We start from the raw sequence: 19,812 nt of genomic DNA, 5'->3' as shown, positions 1-19,812 counted from the left end.
TCATAGGCCAGGAAGTGTGTTAAGCCCCATATGTGCCCTTTTTCATTGATCCTCACAGCAAACCTGTTATCATCCCCATTTTACACAGGGAGAAACTGAGGCTAAAGGGTTTAAGTGACTTGCTGAAGGACACAGGGCTAGTGGAACCAGATCTGAGCTTTTCCCAGAGACCCCACCCCACCTGATACTTGTCAGCAAAGTCTCCAGTGCTGGCCCTGCAGTATGGGGCTGGTATTCCTAAGTTCCCTGGGATATGTGTGGGAATTCTGTCCCCCACCCCCTTTGTCTGGGACGGCTGGGGCAGCTGCCCCAGCCCTGGAGTAGGACAATGAGTTAGGAGATGGTGGGAGCACAGAGGAGGATGTGTCAGGGAACTCTTGCCAGAAAAGATAGGAAGAGAAGTCCAGTCTTTGGAAAAATAATGTCTTGAGTAGAGGAAGATCTCATAGGTCTGGCCACAGAGCTTACCTCTGTGGAGTTTGCTGCCATCTCCTGATTAGCAAATATATTTATATTTTATGTACGTTTCTTTTCATATATACACACATATAAAATACTAAGAATTCTAAATTATTCCTATTCACCGTAAGTCCACTGTGAACCTTCAGCCTCTGGGAGTTGTCATGTGGAGTGTTCCTCCCTGCCTGGTGGACCCCTACTCATCCTTCAAATGCTTGTTTAATCCAGAGCTCCCCTGCTCTGACCCCCTTCCTCATCTTGAAAATTCATTCATTCATCATGTAAGCAGTTACAATGTGCTAGACGCAGCTCTCAATTCCAGGGATTCAGCAGTGGACAAAAAGTCCCTGCCCTCATGGAGCTTATGTTCTAGCAGGCAAGACAGACAGTAAACAAGAGAAGTAATAACACGGTGTTGGAAGGCAATGAGGAAATCATGAGGCGGGTAAGGGATGTTGTGGGTAAGTTGTCATTTAGCTTCAGATGGTCAGGAAAGCCGCAGTGGGGGGGGGGATGTTTGCACAGACTTGCAGGAGGGAGTTGCCATGGGGACATCTGGAAGCAAGTGACCCAGACAGAAGGAACAGCACAAGCAAGGGCCCTGAAGCAGATTCAAGAAAGAGCAAGGAGGCCGGGCAGTGTGGCCCGGAGGAGAGGAGAAGCCAATCAGGGTGGAAGAAGTGGCACCGGTCCTGGAGGGCCTTGTCAGCCTTGGTAAGGGCTTTGGCTTGTACTCTGAGGCCCCTGAAGGAAGGATTCATCACACCCTCTCTCACTACTTCCCTTTCCTTAGTGCATCTCAGTTGGAAACCCAACCCCCTGTGTGGCCTTTCTCTCTCTCTCATCCATCTCCCCTTTGAGACCTGAATAGCAGGACAGTCTTATTCATCTCTATATCACTGGACCCGCAGAGCACTTCGTAAATGTTTGTTTAACTACTTGAAATGGCAGGTAGCAGCTAGCAGAAGCCTGGAAAACCTGGGCAGAAAGGTCTCCTGAGTTCAGATACATATAGATAGATAGATAGATAGATAGATAGATATAGATATAGATATAGATATATGGTGTTCCAGGGGACCCTTGGCTACTGCAGCAGCAGGCAGAGGCAGGGAAATCCTTTAGAACCAGGTAATCCCAAAAAACAGGGAACTGCAAGGGGGAGGGGAGGGAGCACTGCCGCTGCCTTTACATCAGGTGTTTGTGCTGCTGGAGCTGCTGGCCGGCTCCCCACGTGGCCCCTGGCCTGACTACTCCCTAACCAAGGTGTGGCCTTGTCCTGCGCAGGCATGCCTGTGGTCCTGTCGCAAGAGGTGGAGTCTGTTCTCGTGGGTGCTGCTGTTCTGGGGGCCTGTGCCTCGGGGGATTTCGCTTCTGTGCAGGTACGTGAGGACCGAGGGGTGGGCCACGGCCCCTCCCCTGTCTGGGGCTGTCCTTCCTCTTGACAGCAGCGCATGTCTTGCAAAGCACACACAGGATGTAATTAAGAAATGATAGGTTCCAGCCAGGGAAAGCACAAACACTTCTAGCCTCAGACATATTTATTGCAGTTTTCGTTTGACTTGGCCTCCGTTACTGTCAGTCGTTCTGTCTTTCTGTTGGTTTTCTTTTTTTCTCCTTTAAAATAGTTCTTACATTATTTCATTTGAATTTCCCCTTGACCATTTTTCTTTTAGCGAGTGAAACAGGTAAGGTACAAAACAAATTTTTCATGTGAATTTCTGATTTGTATTTGCTTCTTTCATCTCCACCCACCACTTTTCAAATACCTCTGAGGTCTCTTTCAACAAGGGACACAAATGAAAATGTTAGTAAAAGGGAGTTAGAAGAAAAAATGAGGAACAAAGATATAGGAAGAAGGAAACAACTCGATGGCAATGATGGAGCAGACAGTTTGACTCTGAGCTTCCTGGCAGCCAAGACAAAAAAGAACACATGATAAGTTACATAATTCTTATTTTCAAAAAGAGGAAGCATACTAGTTTCTTTGGGAGACAAAGCTTTTCCTACCACTGAATTGCAAAAGACATTTCACATGTGGGTTTTATGGAGAGACTTTGAGTGGTAAAATAATAGGATTAGCAATAGGTTTACAAAAAAGGTAGAGAAGCAGTATAGTTCAAGGCTGAAAGCACAAGCTCTGAAGTCAACCCTCGCTTGACTTCCAACTAGTTCTGTAACCTGACCGTTCTGCTCTCCACTCCATTTCTTTATCTGTAATAATAATCAGGAGCACATTATGAGTTCTTTCTCTGGACCAGGAATGTACGTTCAGTCCCGCAACAGCTCTATGATTCCCATTTTATAGTTGAAGAACCTGAGGCAAAAAGAAGTTAAATAACTTGGCTTACGTTGAAGCAGCTAGTAAATGCCAGAACCAAGAAGTCTGGCTCCCAAGTTGTAACTGAAAGTTGAAGAAATATTTGTTCAGCTGAGCACCAGAGAGCTTAAGTGACTTGCCCACGGTCTCAAAGTCAGGACTAGAAACCAGGTTTTCCACCAATAGCCCAGTAATGAGAGCTTTATTTATTGTGACCCTCTTATGTACCAAGAACTATGCTAGGTGCTTTTCATATAACCTTCCTGGTACCTCTCACAACCCACACAGGCAACAGAGATCCAGAAAGATTACGGAACTCAAGTGTGCACTATGGGAAGTGGTCACATGCAAGAGTCTGATACCAACATCTGTGCTCTTTGTGCCACATTTTGGGAAGTGTGGTGCACGGCACCCTGCCCAAGCCTCTGAAGTTGATGCTTGTAAAATATCCCTTCCAAAGAATTGAACCCACTCATGAATGCATGTGGATCTTAACTGGAGTTTTTAAACAAAGATGGTAGAGTTGAGTTTTCAACTTTTTTCTGGATTTTCTGGTGCTGTCTCAGAAACATCACATGGAGATGTTTATTGTTGAAGTGTCAGTGACTTGTCAATTATTATTTTAATGTGTTGATTTATGAAGATGTTCTCATAACTAGGTGCCTTACACTTCCTGGGACAAAGCATAATTGCCAAAACAAAACAGTAGAGATGCTTACTAAGGCCCTGCATAGGTTAATACATATTATGGACTGGAAGTTTCTGTCCCCTCAAAATTCAAATTTGAATCCCTAACCCCACAGTGTGATGGTATTTGGAGATGTGGCCTTTGGGAGGTGATTTTGATTAGATGAGGAAATGAGGGTGGGACCTTTATGGTGAGATTAGTGCCCTTACGCGATGAGACACCAGAGCTTGCTTTCTCTCTGCCATGTGAGGACACGGCAAAAAGGTGGCCATCTGCAAGCCGGGAAGGGAGCCCTCACCAGAGCTCAGCCATGCTGGCACCTTGATCTTAGTGCCTCCAGAACAGTGAGAAAATGAATTTCTATTGTTTAAACACCCAATCTGTGATATTTTGTTATGGCAGCCCAAGCAGATGAAGACACCTCATTGAGTCTTGACAGTCTCCCTGCCTGCGGGATAAGGCTTTTTATTCCTGTGTTATATATGAGGAAACCCAGGCTCAGAGAGGTTTCAAGAAATTTGCCCAAGGCTACAGTTAATAAGGGGCAGAAGCAGAATTGAAATCAAGGTCTCTCTGGATTATATCCTCTGTTGATTTTCATTCTTTTTCTACTTTAGTCTAATTTTTTTTTTTCTTGAAAAAAAAAATTTGGCTTCTTAAATGTTCAAAGGTGAATTTCTTGAAAAGAAATGTCATTGGTCACAAATCAGGAGACAGTCTGCCACTGAAACAGAGTAGTGTGACAAGATCTGGCTGCTTTATCAGATACTTCATACCATGCCTTGTGGCACCTCATTGACATCTTAGTGAAATCTGGAGTTTCTAGCTCTGAGAAGATTCCACTCACATCCTCTCCTAAGTGGAAACTGAGCTTCATCCCACACTGACATCTTCTTCACTACATAATATTTTCCCTTAATATTCTGGAACAGTATCTAAGATATGGTAGATCGAAAATTGGAATTGTTGACTTGAGTAGCAGCTGCAAGGCTCACAACATCTTAAAGACAAGTTCATGTCTCCTATTCAACCTGAGGAATTATGTGCCTCTCCTGACTATTTTTAGGAGACACTGTAATCTAGTAAAGAAAGCCCCCAGGTGCCAGAGACCTGAATCTTACCTGTCATCACATGCCTGAGGGAATCCGTGTGGTCTTAACCTCTGTGCATGGTTGTTGTACATCCTCAAACAATGTCACTTGGTCTCTCCAGGTGCTCATTTCATTTGTTTGTTTTATTTCCTTTTTAAAAAATGTTTAAATAAGAATTGCCATTCCTGGGGAACTGCTGAGATAGAGCCTTTGAAAGATTCAATGACCTCCATGAAGCCCAGGTATAATTGTCAACATTGTAATCATGATTATATTTGGAAATGTAAATGCATGTCAACTTGGCTTCATTCACCCCTCTCTAAAGAAGAAGTGCCAACCTATGTGCCCCAGGCCTGGAGACCAGCTCAGGATTCTGGCAAGTTGAGGTGAAAAAGAATTACTTCCTCCCTGTGATTCATATTTTTCAATCTGAACTTCAACACAGTTTTATCTTTGAACTTCAAAGATCCTAGCTTGATCTTCAGGGTGCCTGCCACTCCTTCCTGTAAGAAAGCTGAGCAGAGCTTGCCAGCAACTCAATGATTCCAGCAGGCCAGATGTTTTGTCTTCCCATAGACCACACATCTGGTCGTTGGATAAAGGATTTCACTTCTTATCTAGATGGGCAGACTTTGGTAGACTCAGCCAGAGTCATCTCCTTCAGAATGAAGGAAAGTCATCTCCTTCATCTTCCTTCAGATGAAGGAAAGGCTAAGAAGACTCCAGAAGACCCAGGCTGCAGACCTAGGGAAGAGTCCTACGTGCCCAGGGAGACAGGGTTTCCCAATTTCCTAGGCCCACGAATGGATGACTTCAACCAGGGGTAGAGCGCTATACCTTCCTTTGGCGGTACCAACAGATCAGAAGGACTTAGAAATGTGGATTTTACTTACAGCTATTACAAACTTCTATATATTTTAATTCTGGGGGAAGTTTATCAGCTGGAGGGAAAGGGATAGTGGATGGAATTTTCTGATGGGGGTATTAATGGGAGAGATTGGTCAAGTACAAGTTCCATTGCTATTCCAAATTTTGAAGCCTGCTGACAGTTCCTGCTTCCATCTCTTGTTCATTTATCCATTCATATTCTCATCCTCAGAGTCTCTCTCTCCCTCTCTTCCTCTGCCCTTTCCTACCCTCCCTTCCTTTAGACAACTAAAGTCTTCCTGCTATTCCCTTTCCAAATTAGGATCTCACAAAGGGTAGTTATAGCCATCCATCTGCATTAAAGTGTAGAATGACTAATAATATCTTAAAGAATTGTCCCTCTCCAGAAATGGTGTTCTCTTTTTAGTAGTTTTCAAAACTATTCTTCCACTAGACAGTGTGACAAGTATCATGTCACAGTTGTCTTTGTATCTGCAGCTTAATAAAATGGAATCAAATCACAGAGATGCCATTTTCATGGTAAAAGTTCAGCTATTGAGTAAGTAGGAGGGGATGCAAGGAAAGAAGTCTTCCTCCCTCCTTATAGTTATCCAGGCAGTCTTGGCACCTGTGGCCTTTCCACCTGACCTCTCCCCCATCCCTGGAATGTCACCCATTGCTCCTCTGGCCATCAGTGTGCTCCAAAGTGATCCTCTCAAATTCTGAATATCCTGGAAAGCAAATAATTATAATTAGAAGTTGGGAGCATCCCATAACAATTCTCTAGGCTCCCAGGCCCTGGGAAATTAACACACTGGACAAAAATCACTTTATGAACTATCAACATGCTTACATTTCCTAAGCACAGACAATAGAGAGGTTCTAAGAAATGCAAAGGACACATAAAACAAGAAACCGGTTTCAAGATGCCATGAGAGAAAACTCAATCCAATGGCAAAGAGGCCGAAATACAAAATGGCTTTCCACTTTCTGCTTCCTTCAGCCCCTCTGCAGATGTCATTAGCTTCCCGTAATGTCTTATCTTAAAAGAAAGTTTCTTTGCCCCCAAGACTATTTATATAAAATAAGCTTTAATTCTAACTGTGCTATTGATATTTATCTTGACACCCACCCTTCCCCCCCCAAAAAAACAGTAGAGGAAGCATCTGAAGCAAAAATCAGCAGAAGGAGACAGTGGCAAGAGATCAAAATGAATTCAGCCATCATTTTAATGGTAGTACCAGAGTAAAGAAAATAAGCCCTTGGAATCAACCAATTAATCAAAACCTTTTTTCCTCCCACGGTGTGAGGGTTGCCGCCTCTGTAAACCATTGACTCCGTGCGTTCCCACCATCAACTTTCCCTGTCACGTTCCAGACAGACTCCTGTGTCTCGCAGACCAATGCATCTAAGTGGCCAGTGGAGAGCGGTGATTACTCACCCTTTCTGTAATGTGTGCCCACAGGATAAACTATCTGCGCTGACCGCAGTGGTCTACCCTCAAGGTCAGTCCTTGCAAACATCCTCACTGCTTAGCTGAAGCCTCTCCTTCTGTTCTTTTTCATGAAATTTACTTCATTTAGAGCCAGTTTATATTCATCACCTATTATGTGCTTCAAAGCCTGTTATTTTTTTATGCTATACAATACGTCTCCATTCTGTTTTATTTTGTGAGAGTCAACTTTCTGTGTTTTTTAGTCCTGTTTGGCTTCCTGTCACCATAAATACCAGTTTTACATTTTGCAAAGTGAAGTTGATTACCATGATCTTGCTTTCTGGAGGTTTGGGAAGACTGATATATAATAGATGTTCAGAAATATGAAACCATGCCATTTCTTGGCACGTTCAATCTTAATTTGCTGGGTTTCTTTCCTTTTTCTGGAATACAGCTACTAATTCATGTTCATTGGGAAAAAATAAGAAAATTCAGTTAAGCTGAAAGAAAAATATGAAAACACTGATATTACTACCCTAAAACAACCACTATATTAGATCCTGGCTTCTATCTTTGTAATCTTTTTGTACATACTTTTAAATTATTTTATACTTTTCTAAATTACAAAACTGTGTTCATACAATGCATATTGTTTTGTAGCCTTTTTTCCCCCACCCAAAAGTACATAGTAAACGTCTTTATTTACCATGTTTGTAGGCTGTACAATTTTCTGCCCCATAGTATACCAGCGATCCCCAACCTTTTTGGCACCAAGGACCGCTTTCGTGGAAGAAAATTTTTCCACAGATGGGGGTGGGTGGGGAATGGCTCAGGCGGTAATTCCAGCGATGGGGAGCGGCAGATGAAGCTTCGATCCCTTGCCCGCCGCTCGCCTCCTGCTGTGCGGCCCGGTTCCAGACACTCTGCGGACCAGTAGTGGTCCGAGGCCCCGGGGGTTGGGGACCCCTGCTATATACCATGACTTATTTCCCCAGTCCTCTAGTTTTGAATACTTAGGTTGTCTCTGTTGTTTTAAAGAATGCTGCAACTAATGTCTCTGTATATAAATTTTTGCCCACACCCTAAATTATTTACACAAACTAAATTATGGAGGTATAGTTGTTTGGTCAAAAAGTTTGCCTAACTTTTAGGATTTTGATACATATTAGCACTTTGTACTCCCACCAATAGTGTGTGAAAATTCAGGGCTCACGTTCCTTGTGTATAAGGCATCTTTTGCTGTGAATTTTAGTTTCGTTTGGCTTTCATTCCCAGGTCTCTTAAAATCCTATTTATTTCACATATGGTCCTGATACTATCAGTTTTTTTTAGTAACCTTTTGCCCTTTGCTGCTTAAGCATGTGTTTCAGGAGATAGGAGATTCTGGTTTCTAATTAAATGGATTCAGGTTTCTGATTGGATTTTCTGTATCCTGTCCCATATGTGAGTGCCTCATAGAAAATCAACAGAAAACCTGAAATGGTAATTAATAGTTTCAAGAAGGGTTAAATTAAGAATGTGATGCTGGTCCTAACATTCTTTATACTTACTGCCATACCTGGTTAACAGTACATTCTTATCTTTTTGAGAATTGCTCCCACTCAAAAAAAAAAAAAAAAAAAAAACCAACAACAAATTCAGGTTCTGATTAATTATACATCTCCTTGTTCCAATCCAACCGGCAGAATGGCACCATGGATATAAAAGTCACAAATTAGCGCAAAATTAGAATTCTATTTTTAGGAAATTATTTCAATTTGTAAGATATATGATATTTGACTCTCCTGTTCCTTACAGGGTGATCCTGGAACAGGGCCTGTTACTTTCCATCCTTTGTCATTCATAGAATCCTTGCATCAACCAGTGGCTATTAACAGTCCCCACTGCGCAGATGAGGACAGTGAGGCATGGAGAGGTCATATGACTTTGCTTGATACAAAGTCCATGCTCTTTTTGTTCCATCAAACCATGTTCTTTATATTCCAGTAAATATATATCTGTTGCTCAGAAAAAGTGTAGATTCCAGTACAGCACTTTAGCTGCGCTTCTACAGGGTAGTATGGTTTATAGAACATATCAGCAGCACGTGTTTAGCCTCACTGCTTGGTTGAGTATGGGACATAGAAATAAAAAGAAGAAATGTACCCTCTTTGGTTTGGAAATTTTCTAATTCCTTTGCCTGGAGAAGGCTTCATACCATACTCCCAGTAGTGTTTTGTTTTATTTATTTGTATTTAATCATAATCTGTCCATTTACTTTTTATACAGATATATATAAAAAAGCACTTTAATTAAGAACTTTAATTAAATGACACTTTTTATAGTATTGTTATTAACACAAAGATTTAGGCTAACAAATATTTTTTCCAAATATCTCCCTCCCCTTGCAGTTTTTACTCAGGAACTTAAGATTTGGGCTTTTATACAAGAAAACAGTGGCCAAACATCTACTGAGTACTTTAGAAACTTAGAAGGGTTTCAGAGCTGTATTTCTAAAATAAAGTTTACCTACCTCTTTGACTTCGTTTTGTTCAAGACAACATTTTATACTGGTGCAAATCTGAAAAAAATGTTAGATTATTTAGTAGAAATGAATGCCTGTAAGTACTTAATTCCTCATTCTAATGATCATTTATGCTTTTACATTTTATAATAAATGTCTTCGTTGGAATAAATCAGAAATGAATAGGTAGGACTTTTTTTTTTCTCCCTTTACTCTAGGATATCATGAATAGATTATCCATGCTGTATAAATTTAATATTCAACACAGTAAATTAGGGTATGGAACCAAATAAGAGATGAGGGAAGACAAGACCTTTAGTTAAATCAGGAATTGTCTGTAATTGGGAAAAAGTTCTGAAAAATGACTACACACACACACAGTCATATACACATACATACCACATACCACTGGACAAAGTTTGATTCAGAGTCATGGAATGTTTAGAGGTCTTACTGAAGTCTATGAAAGACTTTTGGTTCCATCATTGAGGCAAATGATCAAGAAGTATGCAAAAGAAGAAATACCATTATTACAGTTGCTTATTGGAGGTGTTTGATATGCTGCAATGAACCATAAAGTACCACGTGTGTAGAAACTTGGATGGCATGTCTCTCATCATATGCATATCAAAGAAATTTGAACATTTAAAAATTTAGTACCATGTTAAAAGTTATACATAAGGAAATTTCCTATACTATTATCATCATAATTTTACAAGTGAAGAAACAGGGTAGGAGGGTTTAAGTGACTTACCAAAGCCCATGGCTAGAAAGGGATGGAGCCAGAATCCAAGGCCTAGCCTAGGATTTCAAAGCTGAGGATTGTTCAACTTGGTCATACATGGAAGCGGACTCCTTTGGGGCTGAGTGTGATTGCCATTATTTTAAAAAACTAGTACCAGTTTTTTAGACAACTAGAATTTTTAAAATTTATTTTATGGAAGTATAGTTGATTTACAATGTTGTGTTAATTTCTGCTGTGCAGCAAAGTGATTCAGTTACACATATATATATACTCCTTTTCGTATTCTTTTCCATTATGGTTTATCACAGGATATTGAGTACAGTTCCCTGTGCTATACAGTAGGACCTTGTTGTTTATCCATCCTATACTAGTTTGCATCTGCTAATCCCAAACTCCCAATCCATCCCTCCCCCACTCCCCGTCCCCCTTGGCAACCACAAATCTGTTCTCTGTGTCTGTGAGTCTGTTTTTGTAGACAACTAGAATTTGAATGTACATTAAAATGTCCCTGTGTTAGTCAAGGCCCCCACAGAAGTTACCTTCAAATTAAGATAGTTTTAGAGAGTTTAGCAGAGGGACTATTTGCAGACTGGGGACCGGCCCTGGAGAAATCACAAGGGAGGATATAGTATACTGGGGTTTGTAACAGCTGGACCTTAAGAGGTGAAGGGAGAGCACAGTTACTGGAACCCCTGAGCCCCAGAACAGAGGGCTGTGTGGAGGCGGCCAAGTCAGCTGGCTTGCCAGTGACCCTGGAAGTGAAGAGCTGGATTATTGTTCCCATCCTCCTCCCGCTCTCTGACTTACTGTCGGGCTCCCCACTGGCTGGAGTCAAAGTCAGAGGGCAAGAGAGCTCATTGATATAGTCCGTACAAGTGAGCCTGGCTCAGCCCAGAGAAGGGTGGGAGGGGGTCTTTAGGAGCGAATGCAGCTGTCCTCCATAGTCATCCAGACTGGGCCGTGCAGGTCTGTCTGCGACCAGAGGCCAAGCTGTGAATGGTTTGTTACAGATTTGCAATGAGATAAGGGACTTGCATCAGAATGTAAATCAATTACAACATTTTGTTCGTAGCAAGATGTTCCCAGTGAGAGAATCAGGGTGTTTGTTTACTTTCTGGAGCAAACTCCTTATGTCATTATGAACGGGCCCTTTGAGTAACACTGATCAGATCTGTCAGCTCTGCAGATGACAGACAGGCTAGGGTGCTCAAAAGGGACCCACTTATCCCTGCTTTCCTTTTTCTGCCTTCCCTTCTGCTAAAGACAAGAAAACTGTGCCTCTTCTGAGCTGGGCACTGTGCTAAGGTACTTGAGATGCCATTTGATTCTTGCAAGGTAGGTTATTCACCTCACCATTACAGATAGGAAACTGAGGCTCAGAAAGTTTAAATAACAGATCCATCATCTAACAAGTAGCAGAGCTGGCGATCAAATCCAGAGCTGACTCCAAAACCTGTGTTTTTGGTATAGGCTGCCCTAGGGCCATGCTTAAAATTATCTGACATTAATACCTACCCAGGAAACAATGCAGGGTTCTAGGGGGATTGCCTTGTTTGGAGACCTATGGCTGTGTTCTCTGCTATTGGTAACAACCACCAAGTCATGGTTTCTGGGAATAGACACACCCCAACTCCCAAAAAATCAGACAGCACCATTTATGGGTCCCATGTTACTCTGCTTTACAAGGCCTTTCCCAGCCCAGCCAGCCGGATCAGAAGGTGAAGTCAGTTTGTTTCTAAGTGGCTCTTGTCTGTTTCTATCTCTTTTTAAATCTGGGAGGTGGGGAAGAAGATGGGGAGAAAGAATTCATGAGAGGGATACATTTCCTTAGAAATGTTATTAATTGGATGGGCAAAACAAGAGAAGGAAATAAAATAGCTGCTCCTTACTAAGTAAAGGCATCTTCTTCCCTTATCTCATTAAAAATTAAAAACACTCTTGGTTTAAGTAGGGCAAATTAGTAATTAAGTGCTGTATAATCAACTTGTGTAAACATAATATTGAAGGGGAGGCCAAATTAATCACTCTGCTGGCTTGTTTTTGCCCCCATCAATGCACCTTTTACTTGGGTCCTTCCTGTGATGTCAGGATGCATTTTCTGTGCTCCTCTGCAGCTGGAGATAGGGTGGGCTGTGATAACTGGGCTGACAGATGACAGTGGGTTACATCTGGAAAAGGCATGTGTCTTGGCCTTGATTCAACTAGGTGATGAGGCTCCCTATTTAATATTTTGAGGCAAGGCTCATCAGCAAGAGGCTGCCACATGACAGGGACAGTCCTAGATGGTAGCAGGACAAAGAAGATTTAAACACATCTTGGGGCCCATGGAGTTCCGGTCTGGTGGGGAGGAGGTGGACACAGACATATACAGTTATGAAGAAGTCAACACTAAATGTAATGACAAAGACACAGCGCCTTGGCTTGGGCTCAAATCATGGCTCTGCCACTTACCTTGAGTGAGTTACTTAATTTCTCTGTGCCTCAGAGCCCTCATCAGTAAAACATAACAGTAATATCTGCATCATAGGTATATTATCTCACAACTCGTGTTATAAGAGGTAAACACGTTAGTACATGGAAAGTAGAATAGTGTCTATTTAATGTTGGCTCTTATTTGTTTAACTACAGTTGCTATACAGTGGATAATGGAGCACCAAGGAAGGAGTGTCTTCTATTGTCTTAGGGCTAGAAATAGAAAGGTGCTTCTGAGAAGGCAACATTTGAACCGGGCCATATAGGATTAGTTGGTGATAGAGCTGGAACTCTGTTTGGAGGGGCATGTGAACCGGGCTGGCTCTTAATCTTTGCAGTAGAATACCTTCTCTGAAAGCAGAGGAAGGAGCATGTGCCTCAATCCTGCACAAATCTCTCTCCATTTCAACTCAACACAATAAATATTAGTAATAACTGCTGGAGCTCAGTCGTGTTATGGCAACTGCCTGCCAAGTCTGGGGGGTGGAAGAGGGTAAATGAGCTGAATCTGTTGTGGACGGGATAAGAGGAAATCAAATGAGGCCAAAGAAAGTAGCCCACTAAGTCACCTTGCTACACTCAAGGTGATGGCATCTCCTTGGCTTGCTAGCTATGTGAACCAGCCTGGCTGGGCAAGGTACTTAGTTTCTCTGATCCTCAGTTCCATATTAACTGACCCCACTGAGTTACTGCAAATATTCTATGCATGAAAGCACAGTTAGCACAATGCCTGGCATGCAGAAAAGTACTATTATTAATATTTCCTGTATTAATTTGATCCTTACCCAAAAACCAGTAAAGTAGATGGTAGCATTGTCCCACTTTATAAAGCAGGAAATTGAGGCATCAAGACTGATAAGCTGACCTGAGGTCACATGGATGGCTAGTTGGGGGAGGAGGGCTGCAATTTAGCTGGTCTGGCTCTAGGCCCACTCTCTGCATATCCCCTGCTGCCCAGTGTCTCAGAGGGCACCTAGAGCTGGCTTTACATATTATATGCTAGAAATAGGGCAGAGGTCACTTGATTATGTCCAGGCCCCTCAGTTGCTAATGAGGAAGAAATCCTTACTCCTGTTTAAAGGAATGATAGGATTGAGCCTATGACAGTGGTAACCCTTTAACAGGTGGGGCAGGTGGGGCAGGCCAGAGTGACTCACCAGGAATGATCAGCCCTTGGATGCAGTGGGGATGCAGCTGCCTGCACTGAACTTGGCAGTTTTGCTTAGGGAAAGAAAACAATTTGTTTATTTTTTTATCATTCATACTCCTCTTCCATAAAGGATTTGAGGAAGCTTATAATAAATGACTAAGCAGAATAAAACTAAGCAAAATAAAACTCACAAGTTAGAAAGTATGTAGGAAGATAATACACCAACTACTTAGACTAGGGGGTCCTCAAATATATATATGCCTGCAGATACCAGGTAGGCCATGTAAACAAACAGAGAACAAGATGATTTCATTCTGTACCAGATTGGAGAATGTATACTCTGCCTAAGGACATTGAAATTCAAATTGTTTTAACCCTGCATTGGTGAGTGTCAGACCAAGCAGATGTGTGGGACAGATTTGGCCTATGGGTCTCTGACCCATAAATAAGGGGATTACTTTGAGCTTCCCAGCAGCCAACACAAAACTGGAAATATGTCAAGTCATATAGTGTCCACAGAGTCAAGGAAGTATACCAGTTTTCCAAAAGATACCACATTTTCCCTGGTACCAAATTCTAAGATTGCCATTCCTTTAAAAACAAACCAAGAAATCATTCCATGGAACTTTACAGAAGAAGCAGAAGAGTTCATCCTATACTACCTTGCTAAAGGTCCAGAGCAGGACATTGAAACTTGACTTGAGGTCAAGAATTGCCCGGACTTATAACTTTCTGGAGGTGTCACCTGCCCCAGGGGTAGAACTGAGAATACCCAGCATGGTGGATGGATGGCATGTCCCTTACCACTCTTCCCTGAATATTCCTTCCCTCGGGCAGCTTCACAAACAAAGCTGCGTCACTGACCTAGGAGTGTCTTAGAGGACCTCAGTACTAAAGCTTTTTACCAGCCTGGCATCAGGGAAGTGCTAAAATGAAGCACCCATCAATCGAGAAGGGCAACAGATGTCGAAGCCTATCAAATGTCAGTAAACAGCAAGCCTTCAGAGGCCACCGAACTTGGCATCCTCTTAGCAAAAATACACTGTTGCCTTCAAGGGGGAAAAGCCATGGACTTTTATAAACTGCATTAAGTGATGTATTTTTTTCTTAATCTCTACTTTTTTTAAGGGCAAATTTTATGTTCCCAGAGTGTTCTAGGCTTTCAGTCCTGGAAATGTAGGTCTTCAAAATATCCTCCCAGTAATTATGAGAAGTTTCATGTTCAGCTTATCTAGTACCCTCCCTTTTACTGTTAGCAGTATGATTCATATTATAAGCAATAAATAGGACCATAGTTAAGAGCACAGACTCAGATGTCACATAAATCTGGGCTCCAATCCTGAGTGCAGATGCTAAAGCTGTACGTTAGGTCAGTCCCTTTACCTCTCTAAGCTGGTTTTCTCACTGTAAAAATGAGACTGTTAAGAGTGCCTGCCTCATAAGATTGTTGTGAAGATTAAATGAGATAATATGTAGAGAGTATTTAGCACAGTTACTGGTGTGAATAAACTTTCAGTGAGCTATACAAAATTAGAGTAATATTTATGATACCTATCATTATTAGCTGACTGTAAATCACACGTTGTTCTAGCGCTTTATGTATATTATTGAGATGGCTGGGCCACTCATTTGCCTGTTTGCTCTCAGATAGCTTATTCACGCCTGCCCTGCTGTGTATTATATTTCCCAGGCTCTCTGGAAACTGGCCACTGAGTAGATTTGGCCAGTGGGAGATGCTGATGGAAGATTGACCTGCAGGAAGCAAGCGGGGAGAAGTCAGCTCATTTCTCTCTTTCACTGCACCAGCAACTGCATCTCCTGTGTGATTCCAGCTCCCAGCCTTTCCCTTCAGGTCCCAGTGCTGACCACTCAGCCCTTCTTTGGTTTCAGCTCCAGCCTGACATGGTCAGCCCCCGGCTCTGGCCACACCACTACCTCCCATCATCTCTTGATCCCTAAGAGGAGTAGCAGCTTTTTGCCATCCCCGATCTCTGAGTTCCTTCAATATCATCTGTTTGGCTTCTTGGTTTCTTGTGTCATCAATGAAACCAATTTCTTGTGCTCAATTCTTTTTGTTGAATGACCTAGAGTGGTTTCACTTCTCCTGACTGGACTCTGATTGATACAGTCACTTTTAAGCATTAAGAGAAGTCAGTCCTTACGGCAAATCCACTTCCCTTCCTCTCTCCCTGTCGGAATGAGCTAGGCCAACAGGAGAAAGGGTGGCCGGTTATCATGGAGAGCAGTTCACTTTGACTAAGTGACACCCAAAAGAGAAGAAATTGACGTTAGCAACTTTAGTGAATACCCAGCTCTGAATAAGCCCACTCTGAGTCAGGCATTGAGGCCAGTGGCCACAGGTAGCTTAGCACCTCTCTCAGGAGACACAACTTGATTACAAGTCAGAGCCAGGCACAGTTCCAGGTAGTGTCTAGTCAAAAGGAATAGAAACTCCTCTTTCTTGAACCAGAACTCTGGACCATTCTAAGTGAATCACTATATTACATATGTGATTATTCTCATCACCCAAATGAGGAAATAGAGACTCAGAGAGGGCAAGCAATTTGCCCCAAGTCACATAGCTATTAAGTAATGGCATTAGGAGTTTAAATCTATATGTCTCAGAGCTTATGTTTATTGAGACATATCTTTTACTCAAGGTTTTCCAAGCTTTCTTCCTATCTCAAAGGAAATTATAAGAAAGCTACATGCACAACTCATATTGCTCTGGTCTTCTTGTAGATGTTTCCTTGTAGAATCAATATTTAGCCTTTCTCACCTAACTCTCACAATAGGTTTATGTGCAAAGTTTCTTGTTTTCAGTTTTACAAATGAGAAAACAGACTCAGAAATTAAAAGAACTTACCCAAGGTCACACTGGGTGTTAATATTCAAGCTGGAATTTGAATACAGGTTTTTGTGTCTCCAAGCACACGCTGTTTCTACTGGTGACCTCCAAGTAGTGGATAGTGTAATAGAGGGCCAAATGTTTTACAATTTTAAAAAAGAAAAAGAGGAAAAGCAAGGCCAGGTTCCCCACCTTCAAGGAGCTGACAGGCTAGAAAAATAAAAATGAAGTAACCTGAAACCAGAGAGTGCCATTACATAATCTGCTCCCTGGTAACAGCTACAAGCAGGAAAGAGAAGTGTGGCTTTGTGTAAGAAGTAGGGCTTGAAGTGGAAATGTTAACTTAGGATGAGCAGAGAAGCAGCAGGAAGTGGGCTTTTCAGGTAGAGGTGCTAGTGAAAGCAAAGGAATAACACAGACAGAAAGACATCAACTCAACTCCTAGGAAAGCATCCCAGTTCAGGAGTAGCAGAAGAGAAAGCTCGATATATAAGGACCACAGTTGATAGGGAATGGGGGTTGTCAACTATAAAGAAATCATTAGGAGTTTGATCAGGAGTCTTGGGAGCATCCTTTGCCCAACATCCTCTGACTCTATCATTTTTTATAAAAAATATTGCAGGCTAATAGTCTCATTTACTTAAAATCAACAACATTAAGCGCTTCTTAGATAATAATACTGCTTCCTGCTTAAGAAAAAAGCCTGTAAATTAATTCAGCCTGGGAGTAATGACAAAGATTTATTATTTATCTCCAACAGTTTTGAAGCCTCCCTGAAATATAAGGGGACACTCTTTAAATGCCCCTAGAAAGTTATCCTGTTTCACTAGAGTGTATTTGTGTACAGAGTGTTATAACATATCAGGTTTGAAAATTTCAGGATGAAGAAGGCACCTTCTGAGACAAGGCCACTGAGATATGGGAAGCAAGCAACCCACCTCACCCCACCTCAAAATCTACCCCCTCGCCCCTCCCCCCGTCCTCAGCTGACACCTTGGCCGAAGGAGCCTGTGTGTTGCAGTTGATCAGACTGAAATTCCTACCAAGTTGGCCATGTCAGTTTTACCTGTCAGCATCTCTGATGAGGAGGGATCCTGACAAACCAGACTGGTTTAGATAATTGGATTATAGCAGTTGTCTTCATCTTAGTAAGCTGACTAACTACTATAGACAGACGTTTACAGAGGAGAAATTTATAGACAATCCTAAAGTGGAGATTCGAGGAAGTGCTTAGACGACTGGGAAGCGGCAGGCCTTAGTGAGTCCAGTGATGTGGTGGGGAGCTGGGACCCCTCTCTTCAAGGGGCTCCTAAAAGGATAGCAGAGGGTATTCATGTAGTTTCGCCCGTCATCACGTATGTGACTTTGCGGATTAACTCACTTAGTCCTCACAACAATCCCCTGAGGTCCTGATATTCCTTGTGCTTTGCAGATAAGGAGATCTTTGCAGATAAGGAGGCCAAATCACAGAGAGGTTCAGTACTTTCCCAAGGTCACATCCTAGTAAGATACGCTTGGTTGATGTTCTGACCCTGTAGTCTGCTCACTGGGAGAATACTGGAACCTATCTGTAAAGTTGCCTTGGGACACTTCCTCATGGTCAGGCCTCCCTCTACACTTCCCCCACCTCCACCTGTGCTTATCTCTAGTACTGCCCTTAGATGTTTCCATGTCTGCTTACCCCACTTGGGTGTGAGCTTCCAGGGAAGGATCCCAGAATTCCTCACCCTTAATCAGTAGCAGGTGCTGTGTAAACGTGTGTTGTACGGAAGTGGAGGTGAAATTGACAGAGAATTTGTCATCTCCCTGGAGCTGGCTGAGCAGACTGGTTACCCAGGGAGCCAGCCAGTAAAGCAAGGGTGCTGCTGTGATGGATGTGGACGGAAAGCCCTTAGCAGGTAAAATCCGACCCAGGACCACCTAGCTCTTAGCTCTGTCTCTGAAAACAGCTTTCCCTGTTCACACTGGCACTCACTCCCTGACGGTCCCTGTGCTTCTCAGTTACTCTCTCTTTTTCAAAGATGAGCTCCCCCATCCTCAGTGTCGGTTCTGTTACTGAACAACTCAATATATAACCTGGGACAAGAGGTCTACCTCTTTGGGCCTCAGATTCCTCATCTTTACACTGAAGGAATTAGGTTCTGGTTTTCAAACAATTTAAAGTAGTGGATCATTTGGGAGCACACTGTACAAAACAGATAGAAGCTGAGCCGTGTCTCCTGCTCACCGTGTCACCCCCTCCCTTTCCCCATGGCACGGCGTGACCCCTTAGAGGGTCTCAACTGAACGTAAGAAGCACTGGACTCGATCGCTTCAGAGGCAATAACCCAGGATATATTAAGGTAATTAACACGAATACTTAATAGTATTGTACAATAACAAAATAACTTCAAAATGGAAGATCCAAGCCACTGAGGAAGGTGGGTTCAAGGGCTCCTGGCTGGACCCCTGCGCCTGCTTGTCTGTCGGATGCCGTGTGCTCCTGGAGGAGTTGTCGGCTTGGCCTGATCGGGTACAGTGGGTTGGGGAAGCTAAAGCCTCTGGACCCCATCCTCCTTGGCTGGGAATAGACCGCATGTCGTGGAATTCTATCCAGCCACTCTTGGAGATTGATTTTCCATCTGAGGATCTGACCTCTTGCTTCACCAGCAGAGGGGGTCAGACTGTCCTTGGGGGGGGGGGCGGTCAGCAAGCTAGCCCCCTGAAAGGCCTTCCCTTTCTTTGTCTTTCTCTTTCTTTCTTTTTTAGCTGTATGTTTCAAAGGGAATTTCCAATTACTCTGGGGGCTTAACACCACCGGTTTGAATCCCTCTTGGCATTGAGAGCTTTGAGATAGCCATACCACCCCCCGATCGGTGCTTTGTGCTAGGAGATTACTAAAGATTTAATTCCATTTATGTCATTGGATTTATTTCAAAAAAAATCCAAAAACCTTTTGGAGTCAGGGATGAATGCCCCATTTCCTTTATTTTTTGTCAGTTTGCACAGATGCCTTATGTGAATGCCTCAAGGGTAAAAATCTTGCTTTAGTTATTTCCATATCTCCAGTGCCTAACACAAAGACTGACGTGGACTGCTTGGTAAATATTTGTACATCATTCAACAAATATCCCCCCAGGTACACTGATTTGTGAAATAACCATTGTACTAATTTTCATCACATTTACAATCGAGTGTAAGAGGCAGTTAAATACAAATAAGTATATAGTGTATCTTGGGCTAAGGGCTGTAAAGAAC

General features: G+C 42.6%; 1 protein-coding gene across 8 annotated transcripts in view; it reads left to right on the top strand.

Moving 5' to 3' along the window:
• FGGY (FGGY carbohydrate kinase domain containing) overlaps positions 1-19,812 on the top strand; it is a 412,972-nt gene that overhangs the window by 327,784 nt on the left and 65,376 nt on the right. For 7 of the 8 annotated variants that reach the window (XM_061186510.1, XM_061186511.1, XM_061186512.1 and 4 more), the window contains one exon: positions 1,744-1,838. The exons of the other annotated variant lie outside the window; for it this stretch is intronic. In XM_061186510.1, the coding sequence (XP_061042493.1) occupies positions 1,744-1,838 (95 nt within the window). The remainder of the gene's footprint in view (positions 1-1,743; positions 1,839-19,812) is intronic. 8 annotated transcript variants of the gene reach the window in all.

This window comes from Eubalaena glacialis, chromosome 3, assembly GCF_028564815.1.
Source record: "Eubalaena glacialis isolate mEubGla1 chromosome 3, mEubGla1.1.hap2.+ XY, whole genome shotgun sequence".
NCBI lineage: Eukaryota > Metazoa > Chordata > Mammalia > Artiodactyla > Balaenidae > Eubalaena > Eubalaena glacialis.
This window is presented reverse-complemented; position numbering and strand designations above follow the sequence as displayed.